Genomic DNA, 12751 nt, shown 5'->3' with positions numbered 1-12751 from the left:
CGTGGCAATGCCACATTGGCAAGCTAAGCCATCCTTACTTGCCACGTCATCATTATGTGCCATGTTAACATCATATCAATATTGACGTCATCATATTTAATACTTAAATTAGATGGCGTCATGGAGAATGATTAAATTGAGATAATTCTTAAAATTAAATGATTAAATTGTTTCAATTTTGAGTATAGATATTAAATTGCACAAAATGCGTGAGTATAAGAACTTAAGTGGGTATTTTGACTATTTACCATTTATGTACTTAACATTCTTATATTATGAAAAATATTATTACCAAAATTTGTACGAAAACAATTCGAACTGATCTTAATTTTTTTCTCACCTAAAAGGATTAATTTTATTATGTATAAAAAAATTCATACAAAACCAGATGTATGTCAAAACTAGAAAGATTGTAAGCAAGACTATTAGTTTTCAATATATTTATATGTATGTGTGTTTACTTAACGTATAAGAATTTAAAATGTTATTATTGTATATATAAATCCTTTTACAAATGAATAAGAGGTGACTATATCTTAAAAAAAAAAGTGACTATATTATTGTATATAATTAAAATATTATATCATTATATGAATTATATATATATGTACACTTATTAAATATGTATTAAGTATAATAACTATATATACATATTATATATATATATATATATATATATATATATATATATTGTGTTACTAGTTTGAAATTTTAACCAAGTTCTGTGCGACGTTGTAATTTTATGTTCGTAAAATTACGCAAGTCTAAATGAGGTTTATTGATGATCGGCGCAGAAACCTAAAGTAAGTGAATATGAAGAAAGAGATTGAGGAGAATAAATAAATATTATTATTCCAATGAAGGAAAAACAAAGCACCTAAGATCTAAGCACAAAGTAGATTGTTTGATTCGACAAACTTGATTTGATTGCTTTACAATAACTCCTAAGAGTGGTATTTATAATAACTTACTTGACTTAAACTTGGTGTACAAGTCAAAGTAAATATGAAAATTTCTAATCTAGAGTCCATACAGGCTGGACTAGTCACGGATCTGCGAATCGTGACATTCTCCCTTGATTTAGGCAACGTCCTCATTGCCTTGTGGTTTCTTTCCACCACAAGTTTTCATCAGGTTCCCCACAAGTGTCGTGGGTGTGTTTGAGGCAGTTTTTCTCTAACTGTCTCGAGAATACTTTCAAGTTGGGATGTATTTTGTCGTGTGGATTATTGGCTCGCTGTTTGCTAGTGTCATCATAGTATACAACTCCTATGTGTGCAGTGTCTCCGATTACGACACACATAGAATTTAAGCTTGACATGTAAGTAGTGTCAAAACTCAGTGAATCAAATCTCCTTTACCCCATAAAGAAGTCATGGAACACATCTTCCCAGTACTTGTTTGCCATCAATTCATCTAGCGCCACATTATGGTGAATTAACGAATCCATTATGTTGTGCCATCCATTGAGAAGCTCATCATTATTGGACCCCAACTACTCGACGCTATCTTCGACTTGTTCGAAGTTGCTCCACACCTCATGATTAATAACCGTATCACGACGAGATATGCAGTTATCTAGTGCTTGCAAGATGTCCTCAGACTCGTAACGCTTCGCAACACATGTGTGCGTAGTTTTCCTATTTGCAACGCTTGTACTATCTTGAGCCAAGGTGTTCATGCGATATGTGGTTTGGTCACCAATTGATGTCATTCTCTCTCTTAATCTTCAAACCATGTGATACTTAGCTCTGGAAAGCATGACTCTGATACCAACTGTCATGGACTTGAAACTTTAGTCAAGTTCCGTGCAGTGCTGTAGTCTCATGTTCGTAAGATTATGCAAGCTTAAAGGAGGTTTATTAATGATCGAAGCAGAAACATAAAGTAAATGAAAATGAAGAAAGAAATTGAGGAAAATAAATAAGTATTATTGTTCCAATATGAGAAAAACAAAGTACTTAAGATCTAAGCACAAAATATATTGCTTGATTCTGAAAACTTGATTTGATTACTTTATAATGACTCATAAGGGTGCTATTTATAATAGTTTACTTGACTTAAACTTAGTGTGTAAGTAAAAGTAAATATGAAATTATATAATTTAGACTTTTTTTTAGTACAAAAAAAGTAAAGTCTTAAAACTATACATCTTTGATGAGCAAGTAATCATTAAAGAAGATTTTATTTTTGAAAAGTATTCTAATTGTCTTAGAATACTTTACTTAATTGTCAAGACGACAGTTGATGGATCTCTGCATGTGGATTGATTCGACAATCCATACGGATTGAACTAATCATGGATTTACGAACCGTGACACTTGTCCTTTGATGCACCCCTTCCCTTGTAAGAGGTGGCAGTCCTAAAGCCAGGTGATTAAAGCAACTAGAGTAATGCGAATATTAATAATGGTAGCAGGCCACAATTAAAGCAAAAAAGTTATTAATTACGCAAAAATTGAAATAAGAGATCCAACACAATTGGTTGAATGGTCCACCTAAAAGGATTTGATTGAATACATTCTCGCTTTCAGCTTTATGTTTTGTCTGTTGAGGACTTTTGAGTTTTGCCCTCGTCTGGTGATTTGAAGATACTGACCTCACCTCACCAAACCAAAGCATAACACTTTAACATTGAGGCAGCTATACCTAGGTAGAAAATAATGTATATAATCCAAAATTTCCAACAACGTCTGCAAAACATGCATACTACCATGCATATGGACAAACGTATCCACAATCAATCAATTTTTTTTTTGACTTGTATCCACGAGAGAACTGTCTCAGCTTATTCTCGTTTCAAATGAGTTTTTTCTCCCCCTAAATCGAATCAAAACTATTTTTAACCCTATATATTAATTTATTTCAAAAGACATAAAAGATTATGAATTTAAAAAAAATTATTCAATACATCGATGGTAAAGTTTTTAAGTTTCACGAATGGAAATAGAAAAATGGTCTCACATCCCGTTAGAGTATATTTTAAATAATTAAAAAAATTAATATGATAAATGAAAAATTAAGTGGTAATATTCTAATTTCGTTTATAAAATTTAAAAGGTTCACTAATAATGTACACAATAATAATTTATAAATTTAATAGTACGGAATTTCATGATATTATGTTTGTTTGGTAGACAGAGCAATTGCATTTTAACTCTAGCAAAATAGTAAATAATACTTTGAACTATAGCCATGGAAATATATTTGTACTACGGATGAATAAAACAAACGTAACTTCAACCGAACCCCAACCCCCATCCCTTCATAGAAAGACAAAAAAAAGAATCTATCTACAAATAGTTTGGTTGACTATGTCTTGCTCTTCTTTTTATCACCTTTTTTTTTCCTTTCTCTTTACTTTCTAACCAATGGACTGTTCTTGACATGTGCCTAATACCAAACAACTTAAAACAACAAATTATGCTTATTTAATTCATTAATGATGTCATGTCTGAGTAGTGGGATCGTCATATTATTATTATTATTATATAAATTAAACCTAATGACCAACCCTAATTAAGCACTTCAAGTCATAACAACTTCTTTGGGGAGAGAAAAGATTAATAATTAATCTAAAAGCAGGTTAAATTGAAAAGAGCATATAATTAAATGCCGTCGGTCTATCAGTGGTGGGGGGAGGTTTTGAGTTAGTCCACCTTTGACACAACCTTTAAGCGTTGAGGCAGCAAAGCATGTTTGCCATCTAATGAGCAGCCGGGCGGCCCTTTGCATGGCACAGTACACAGCGATCGAACAAGCTAGCTAGGTGCAGTTGGGGCTGCCTTTGGCCCTCGGTCGACAGTTTTTGCGATTGTAAATCAACCCCCAGAAACAAAAACGCGTATATAACAGATTCATAATGGATTTTTTTGGCTGTGGTTTGATTGATGGTGAATGATTAAACCATAAACTTCCTTTCATTTCCTTGACTTTTGGTTTTGGGCATGATTAGATGCTAAAATGAAGTAAACAGGAGCTTTTGGGTGGAGCGGTTGACACATATGTCGACTGGACACCCCCTTTTCCGACGGTCAGGTCAGGGCAAAGTTAATTCATAAGATCAACCATGAAGTAATGACAATTAGTATAATGATATTTATCATTTTTAAGTTAAAGCATTTAAATGTCTTCAAATACTCAAGTTTGATGTTCTAATCTCAAATATTAAATAATTAACTATTAAGGTTGAACAAGTTTTAAATTTAATTATTGTTTTTTATTCCAATTCCCCTAATTTGCTTTTAAGTTTAAAATATATATTGACATAATACTTGAAAAATTTCTTAAATTATTTAAGAAAATTTAAATAAATTTTTATTTTTTGTTACATTTAATCAATACTTTGTACTTTTATTTAAAAAAATTTAAATATAAAATGACAAGTGAAATTTTGATTAACAGTTAATCAATTTTTAATTATAAAAAATTTATTTGATTTAAAATAAAAATATAAAAATTTTATTAAACATAACAAAAGAATAAATATTTATATAAAATTTTAAAAATAATTAAAATTTTTTTTAGATATTATGTCATATATATTTGAAATGTTAAATTTTAAGTTCATATCAGCTGCAATTTAATCATTACAATTACGAGATATTGCTTGTTTATCAACATGGGATACAAAGCATAATAACCCTATTTTTATAATCATGGAATTAATCTTAATATATGTCGGCAGTGTGAACCTTATTCCAAGTTAATCTTAGTATTAAAGCTAGTTTTAGGTTTAGAATGTTGTCTTGTTACACTTTATAACTGTTTGAATTTTACCAAAATTTTGTACATATTATATTGAGATGGACAATGTCGACTTGTTAACTTGTACGCAACGCTAAAAGGTACAAGTAGAGAGATGTTCCTGTTAGGGGATTTTACAGGCGATGATTTGACAATGGTCTAATCCAATACTTGTCAACTTGAGATTGGTAACAACATGTTCATTTTAATGCATTTAATTAAATTTTCTCCCACTTCCAAAATGAGCAATTTATCACATGCTTTTGTCCAATACTTTGTTCTAGCTAATTGTCAGTCAAAGGTGAAATCAGAATTTTAATTTTGGCAATCGAGGTAAAAATAATATATACTTATTTATAATTCAAATAAAAGTACAATAGATAGTAATTAATTGCATAAAAAGTATAAAAAAAATATAAATATGAAACATTATAAATCATGTGCTGCATATGAAAGAATTGAATATAAGTAAAAGTCATAAGAATATTTAGTTTTTCTTAAAAATAGAATACAACAAATAATAATAAAGTTTACCGTATCAATCACAAAATTTGACAAGGGAGTGGCCTTCTTATAAATTTTATAGGTGCCAAAATCAAAATTTTCCATTTTTGCTTGAGAAAACTTTTGTGTTCATCAATATTTTCTGGAGCAGCCCCTAGCTATGTCCCTGTTTCTGGATTAGACCTGGATTTTAGAGTTAGGCAACACTAAAACTTGGGTCTCAGTCCCTTGATAATGCCCCAACCTAAGCCTAGAGGACAAAAGACAAAAATTGGACCCCTCTAGTCCCAAGGACTGACGTTAAAACCAATCATGGACCTGTCTGGCCCAATTCATTAATACAAAGGAGGATTCCCTCTGTTTTTATTCCATCCTCTTCTTCGTCCCTCAACCCATATTTTTCTTTTCTTATTATAATGATTAAATTTCTCTATTGTGATGAATAGGTTTTGAAACGTTGGTTTCGTGATTAAAATGGTTGTGTTGTACAGATTGCTCACTCCAGAATCCATCAAGAGCCGTAGTATTTTATATTGATGATGTGTGCTTTTTGCATGAATGAATATTTCAATTGAGAAAATAAAAGGATTTACAATCAATACCCAAAAACGTGAGCCTCACACATAGGACACGTTGATGACTTGTCATCAAATTCTGATGCTAATTCTTAGCATGCCAGCTGGAAATATTTTGTCAGAGTAATATAGTAATCTTAAATTTCCTAATTTCTCTTTTTAGCTATAAATGGTAGAAGAATCATTAAACCTCTTGAAGTTTGATATTGGAAAGTGATTTGAGCTTTAAAATGTAATAATTTCAAAAAACCTATTAATGAATATCAATTTTCGTAAACCTATTAATATTTAATATAGTAATCTAAAATCCTTTTGACGTTAAAAAAAACAAAAGGGTACAACGCATCGTGAAGGGAAGAGAAGTTGATTGGGACCCACAGCAGCACAGCTGACGTCACTACTGTTACGGGTCAGCATCCTTGCATCCTCTACTTACGGACAGGACACATGGGAGCGACTTACTTGTTCGACGTAATGTCTCACTAATAACGGAAACCAAGCCCTCCTCGCCAGATTTCCCATAGGAACAGGACAGATTTTTGAGACGAGACTGATAGTATTGAGAGGAGGAGCTAAAGAATAGTGAAGTCTGAGAGAGATGTGGAGGCGCGTGGCTTCGCTTTCTTCCTTGATCTCATCTTCGAATTCGTCCTTTCATGGCCAGGTTCCTGTCTGTCTCTCTTCCTCCTCTACTCCCGTTTCAATTTTTCTTTTAAAAAAAAATCAGTTTTGATTCGGTATATGTTGTTGTTTTTCTTCTTCAGTTTGATTATTCATGACTTTTGACAGTCGGTTTTTTTTTTTTTTTTATATAGGCCGCATGCAGGTTGACCATATGGGAATCATTAACGACAGGGATCGCCCAACAGGTATTGTTTAAATTGTCAAAGTGATGATCATGTCTTGTTGCATTGGAGCTCGTGTTGCATAGGTTGAAACTTGAGACTGATTTCGTGGTAAAATGTTCTTTTTCTACTTATCTACTTTGATTGGATTATTATAGTATGAAGAAGTTGAATAAAAGTTAGAAAAAGCCCCTTTATTTAGGTGTTAACGGATTCATATGTTTGTTTTTTTGTCATTTTCTTGATAAATGGTTCTGCTTATAAGATAAATTGATAGGTGCTGCTTTTTGAGGCTAAGTTTTTCGGACCACTCTTAATTATGTGTTTCCAACTGTTATGCTTGGGATACATTTAAATGTCTTGCAACTCTGAGTGAAATATTCCATTTCCTTTTCCTTTTTGCTGTGGGTTTGGTCGCTCGGAGGAGGGGCAATTTAGATTTTTTATAGTTTGCAACTCACTTTAAGAGGCCTTCTTTGAGTTGAACGAATTGGGCAGAAATGTGATAGATGGCTCCGTAAGCATTTAAAATGTTTGCTGTCATTAGTCATGCATCAATCTGATTAGTTTTTGTATGACATGAGTAGTTTAAACCTGACTTCTTCTGAGTTTTGAGATCAAGTGTAAATAAGAAGAATTTAGCAATTATTTGGCTTACCAATCTTTTCTCTCCCAGAATTTGAAATTGTTCAGTTATTTCCACGTGAATCCATGTTGCTAGTGTAGATTGTTTGTTTGGTGAATTTTGACTTTTTTTTTTAAATGTTAGTTCCTTTTCTTAGTTTTACAATAAATTCCACTTGCTTTACACAAAAGTATATTTTCCATGAAATATTCATAAGAATGATTTCTTCTTGCTGGTTCATTATCTGAATGCAGGCAAAAGGTGTATCCAAAGAGAAAACTCCATTCATAACATTTGTCCTAGGTAACACTTGTGCATTGCTAGAATGGCTAAATACATCCTGTGCTTACTTTGTATCCTCTCATGCAAATTCACTTTTATGCCCTGTGATTCATGTTGTGGTTTTAGAACTCTTATTCTTTGAGCTTGGGAAGTTCTGCACAAAGTTAAACCTCATGTTTCCTTAAGGTGTTTCTCTTTTACATGTTTTATTGTATTTATTATTAAATTCTTTTTTGGAGAGCAAGGCAGAATTAAGCTGCCTACTACACATCTGGTATACGTCATTCTTTGCTGAACAAAAGGATAGGTTGCACTCTGACCTAGCTTGTACCTTTTGGCTTTTTAAGTGGCATAAAACATAATAGGTTACATGATCCATATAACAAAATCGTAATATGAATAGGTTAACCATTTTATATGTCACTTGACCTTTTATTGTATGGTTAATATGCAAAATGTTCTTGAGGTTATCCAATGATATACTAGTAGGCATACTAGCTATATACCTTTTCATATATCAAGCATTTTATCCTTTATTACAATCCAAACATGGTATTGAACATTAAACGAAATAGCAATGTGGAAACCTAGATTCTTTATGCTTGTTTGGATGGCTTTTTGCACCCTACCTTCATATTGAAGCAACTTATGACCCCAATATGCTTTGATGAACTATGTGTGATGCTGCTTTTTTGAAGTGTTTAAGTAAACATTGTTTTGGCTTGTACTTGTGAAGCTTACATTTAATCAGATCTGTTTCCTGTGCCTTTCAATTTACAGGTGGTCCTGGTAGTGGGAAAGGTACGCAATGTATAAAGATTGTGGAGACCTTTGGGTTCACACATTTGAGTGCAGGAGATTTGTTAAGGCAGGAAATAGCTTCTAACAGTGCGGATGGGTAATAATTTCCCTTCATTGTTGACAAATCATATTATTGCTCTATCAAAAACAGATCATATCATTATTAAGTGAACTATTGTAATGCATGTCCTCTGATGATATAACTTTGATTTCAGTGCCATGATTCTTAACACGATTAAAGAAGGAAGAATTGTCCCTTCGGAAGTGACAGTCAAACTGATACAGAAGGAGATGGAATCAAATGACAATCACAAGTTTCTCATTGATGGTTTCCCACGAAGTGAGGAGAACCGAATAGCATTTGAACGAATTGTGAGCCTCTTGGTTTTTGTCATTTTTTAAGCAGTTTCTTATGTGATAACTGGAAAAAAATTGACTGTTTGCCTGCCAAACTTTGTCGTTAGTTATGTGTGACCTAAATTTGTTGGGCTTGTATGGTTGAAGAAACTCATTAGCGAAGAGTTTTGAGATAGGAGGAAATATTAGAAGGAAAAAGGCTATTTATTTGAAGCAATATTTATATTATTGTTAACTTAACTTTCTTTATGGAACTTGCAGATTGGAGCAGAGCCCAATATTGTACTTTTCTTTGATTGTCCAGAAGAAGAGATGGTGAAACGGGTGCTGAATCGTAATCAGGTAAATATTGATAATTTTCTGCCATAAGTTGAATCTTGTGAAAACCATTATTGAAAACTTGGAATTTTCCTTTCACAGGGCCGAGTTGATGACAACATAGATACAGTTAGAAAACGCCTTAAAGTTTTTGAGGCATTAAATCTTCCAGTCATTAACTACTACTCTCAGAGAGGAAAACTTTATACGGTATATCTAACTGTTGTCTCTTTCTGGGGCTTTATGTTATCCCTTTCTAATCAATGGTTGCTTACATAGCATACAGATCCAAACTTCTATATTGGTTGTAGTAACTGAAGCAAATGCATGCAGATAAATGCTGTAGGAACAGTGGATGAAATTTTTGAACAAGTCCTCCCAGTGTTTACTGCCTCTGAGGTATGTTCTGTGAGCACAATCATCCTCTATATCTAGCTGTGCTGAATTGTTGATTACATTTTTGAATCATGCTCATTTTAGTAAGTGATTGTTTTAGTTAGACTTTATGCTAAACCTTTTTGGTATCTTTCTTATATGTTTCTTGTCTAGAACTAGTAAGGTTATTCTTCTTGTGACTTTTTTGAATATGTTTTCACTTGTAAGAAAATGAGACTTCATCCTTTTCAATACCCAGTTGGACATCTTTGCCCCACTAATTTTACATGAGCTTAAGAAGGGAAAGTACTGGTGAAAAAAATCAGTGTCCTGCCATTGTAATGTCCATACTGTGTACCAATATAATAATAGTAGGTATGACTTTTATAGTGATTTTTTCTTTTCTTGCAGCAGGTTACTGAATAATAAGTTTTATGAAACAATAATATCACAAATATAGGACAATCCCTTTTATCTTTCCATGTTTTGACTAAAGATGGCTGGAGGTCAGCTGACCTTCAAAATTTCTAGTAGGATCAGGAAGTCTCAGCAAAAGAATTGAGGAAATCTAGTTGGGGGAAAGCTAATCGGAGTTGAGATTAGTTCTTCATTTTCCTAATCCTGTTTACTGCCTTTTGGACTCGATGCTGCATGTACATAGGTCACCTCACCTGCGGGAAAATTGTGCAATGTTGTAGCTCAACTGTCTATTTACAATGCGAGGAGAATAATTTGATTAAATTTGGCACCATTATATGTAGAACAGTAAGGAAGACAGATGCTTTTTATTTTCCAATTGCCTGCTAGGGAAAAGGAAATACTCTGATAGTTATGAGAACTTTATTTCGAATAAGGACTGTGCTATCGGAAAGCTCCTAATCCCGTTAATACAGTTTATTTCTTAAAGCTTTTATTCATTCTGAAATCAAGTGGCTTGAGCACTTAAATAACATGAAAATATATGAGATTCAGCCGTTCAAGTGCATAATCTCCCACTCTTCTATATGTTTTCTTGTGATAGTCTTGGAAAATGCATCGTACTTGGTCTCAAAGATGTCCTTTGATTGCTGGGTTGAATGTTGAGTTCCTAAAGTTCAAAATGGTTAAAGCCTTGTCAGTCCTTGAGAATTTTAACATAAATGGAAATTTCGGGTTCATATTTTTTTTTGAAGTCTAATGGGCTCATCTAGTTTAGTTCTTCGAACTTCCTATAAAGCCCATTAAATATTATTCAAACTTCCTGATCAGTTCCTCCATTTTTGTCCGCTCTTCTTTCTCTAACAATGGTTGCCCTCTTGCAACCACCGAGCTTCCACTTTGTTTCATGGACTCTCAGCTGCTCTTCCAAAAGCAAGAAAAGCGAAAAACAGAAACAGCTAAAACGAAAACAGATTCACCAGAGCAAAAGTACTGCCCTCCCGTTCCGAAAATCATCCCCAACCCCACTTTTAATCAACCACAAACCCTTCACCCAAACCAAACTCCAGGCCCTGGACGCTGTCGTTAAAGACCTCGAAGCCTCAGTCAAAAACGGCATGAACATCACTTCCGAAATATTCTCTTCCCTGTTAGAAACATGTTACCAGTTGAAATCCATTGACCAGGGCATTAAAATCCACAATCTTGTACCCAAAACCCTATTACGTAAAAACACAGGCATTTCTTCGAAACTTCTGAGGTTGTACGCATCCTGTGGACACATCGAAAGTGCCCACCAAGTGTTCGATGAGATGTCTAAACGTAACGAATCGGCTTTTCCATGGAATTCTCTTATCTCAGGATACGCGGAATTAGGACAATATGAAGATGCCTTGGCACTTTACTTTCAAATGGAGGAAGAGGGTGTTGAACCTGATCGGTACACGTTCCCTCGCGCGTTGAAGGCTTGCGCGGGAATTGGGTTGATTCAAATTGGGGAAGCGGTTCACCGTGATGTGGTGCGTAAGGGTTTCGGGAATGATGGGTTTGTGCTCAATGCTCTTATTGATATGTATGCAAAATGTGGTGACATTGTTAAGGCTAGGCGGGTTTTTGATAACATTGCTTGTAAGGATACCGTCTCGTGGAATTCTATGTTGACGGGTTATATTCGTCACGGGTTATTAGTTGAGGCATTGGAGGTTTTCCGTGGGATGATTCGAGAGGGATATGAGCCTGACCCTGTTGCTATGTCGACAATTCTGTCTGGTGTTTGCTCATTGAAGATTGCGCTGCAGATTCACGGGTGGATTCTTAGGCGAGGAAATGAGTGGAACTTGTCTGTTGTCAATGCTTTAATTGTTGTATATTCTAATCATGGGAAGTTAGATCGAGCAAGTTGGTTGTTTCACCGGATGCCTGAGCCGGATGTTGTGTCGTGGAATTCAATAATCTCTGGTCATTCTAAACGCCCAGAAGCTCTGGTGTACTTCGAACAAATGGTGAGTGGTGGTACTCTGCCTGATAGTATCACGTTTGTGGCAATACTATCTGCTTGTGCTCACTTAGGTTTTGTTAGGGATGGGGAGCAGTTGTTTTCGTTAATGAGAAAGAAGTATGCCATAAATCCGATAATGGAGCACTATGCTTGTATGGTAAATCTTTACGGGAGAGCAGGGCTGATCGATGAGGCTTTTACCTTGATAGTGGAGAGGATGGAGTTTGAGGCCGGGCCAACCGTGTGGGGAGCATTGCTTCATGCCTGTTCTGTTCATGGACATATAGATGTAGGAGAGATTGCTGCTCAAAATCTTTTTGAGCTAGAGCCAGATAATGAGCATAATTTTGAGCTATTGAAGAAGATTTATAGCAATGCAGGTAGGTTGGAGGATGTGGAAAGGGTAAGAAAAATGATGTTGGACAGAGGATTGTAGACTTTTTCGCCATTACAAAGTTGTGTCTGATACTGATAAATCAAGCTGAAGTTTACGTCAAGAAGTCGATTGGTAAAGCTTTTAGGAGATGGCTTTAGTTTTTGACGCTGCCATCTGCACATGAATTTAATTTAAAATTCAAGCAAATCATGTCGTATGGATGAGATTACAGAGAGCTTGCAGCTATCTACCTCTGACTTCTGCAATGCTGGGGAGGACTCCGTCCAGAGCACCAACATATATAAGAGGAACCAGAAAGCTCTAGGCAAGTCAGGGAGGATGTGGTTTTACAAAGAAACTTCAGTTATGTTACCTTAGAGTGTTAATATTCAAAACGATATGTAAGTATCAAATACTTAAAAATAACTTTATGGTAAAAAAAAAAAGAAAAGGAAAATAAGTACTTTTTTTAAAGTTACTATCTTTTTTTGCAAAAACTTTTTATATGTTTCATAAAAAAAACACCCTATT

The 12751-nt window shown here is 34.2% G+C and overlaps 2 protein-coding genes across 8 annotated transcripts; both read left to right on the top strand.

Annotated features, from left to right (window-relative positions):
- Window positions 6164-11264, top strand: LOC108660430 (UMP-CMP kinase). Of its 7 annotated transcripts, none has more exons than XM_018117550.1 (9): window positions 6164-6489; window positions 6641-6694; window positions 7550-7598; window positions 8358-8475; window positions 8594-8750; window positions 8997-9077; window positions 9156-9263; window positions 9387-9452; window positions 9963-10357. In XM_018117550.1, exons 1-9 carry the CDS (start codon window positions 6424-6426, stop codon window positions 10023-10025), a joined length of 762 nt encoding a protein of 253 aa, XP_017973039.1. In that variant the 5' UTR covers window positions 6164-6423; the 3' UTR covers window positions 10026-10357. The 7 variants fall into 7 exon arrangements, with proteins under 7 accessions (XP_017973039.1, XP_017973042.1, XP_017973043.1 ...); XM_018117553.1 differs by lacking the exon at window positions 9963-10357 and adding an exon at window positions 11208-11264 and having other exon boundaries at window positions 6269-6495; XM_018117554.1 differs by lacking the exon at window positions 9963-10357 and adding an exon at window positions 9843-9933 and having other exon boundaries at window positions 6269-6495.
- On the top strand, window positions 10512-12643 carry LOC18605382 (pentatricopeptide repeat-containing protein At4g25270, chloroplastic). The gene has a single exon (XM_018117471.1). It carries the CDS (start codon window positions 10712-10714, stop codon window positions 12278-12280), a length of 1569 nt encoding a protein of 522 aa, XP_017972960.1. The 5' UTR covers window positions 10512-10711; the 3' UTR covers window positions 12281-12643.

The sequence above is a fragment of the Theobroma cacao genome, chromosome 3 (assembly GCF_000208745.1).
Source record: "Theobroma cacao cultivar B97-61/B2 chromosome 3, Criollo_cocoa_genome_V2, whole genome shotgun sequence".
NCBI classification, from domain to species: domain Eukaryota; kingdom Viridiplantae; phylum Streptophyta; class Magnoliopsida; order Malvales; family Malvaceae; genus Theobroma; species Theobroma cacao.
The sequence above is the reverse complement of the archived record's forward strand: the minus strand, read 5'-3'. Positions and strand labels throughout refer to the sequence as shown.

Coding starts and splice junctions, on each gene's coding strand:
- LOC18605382 (XM_018117471.1), top strand. CDS start 10,712: ATGGTTGCCCTCTTGCAACCACCGAGCTTCCACTTTGTTTCATGGACT.
- LOC108660430 (XM_018117549.1), top strand. CDS start 6,424: ATGTGGAGGCGCGTGGCTTCGCTTTCTTCCTTGATCTCATCTTCGAAT. Junction 6,695..7,549: donor CGACAGGGATCGCCCAACAG/GTATTGTTTAAA, acceptor ATCTGAATGCAG/GCAAAAGGTGTATCCAAAGA. Junction 9,453..9,962: donor CAGTGTTTACTGCCTCTGAG/GTATGTTCTGTG, acceptor AATTTCTAGTAG/GATCAGGAAGTCTCAGCAAA.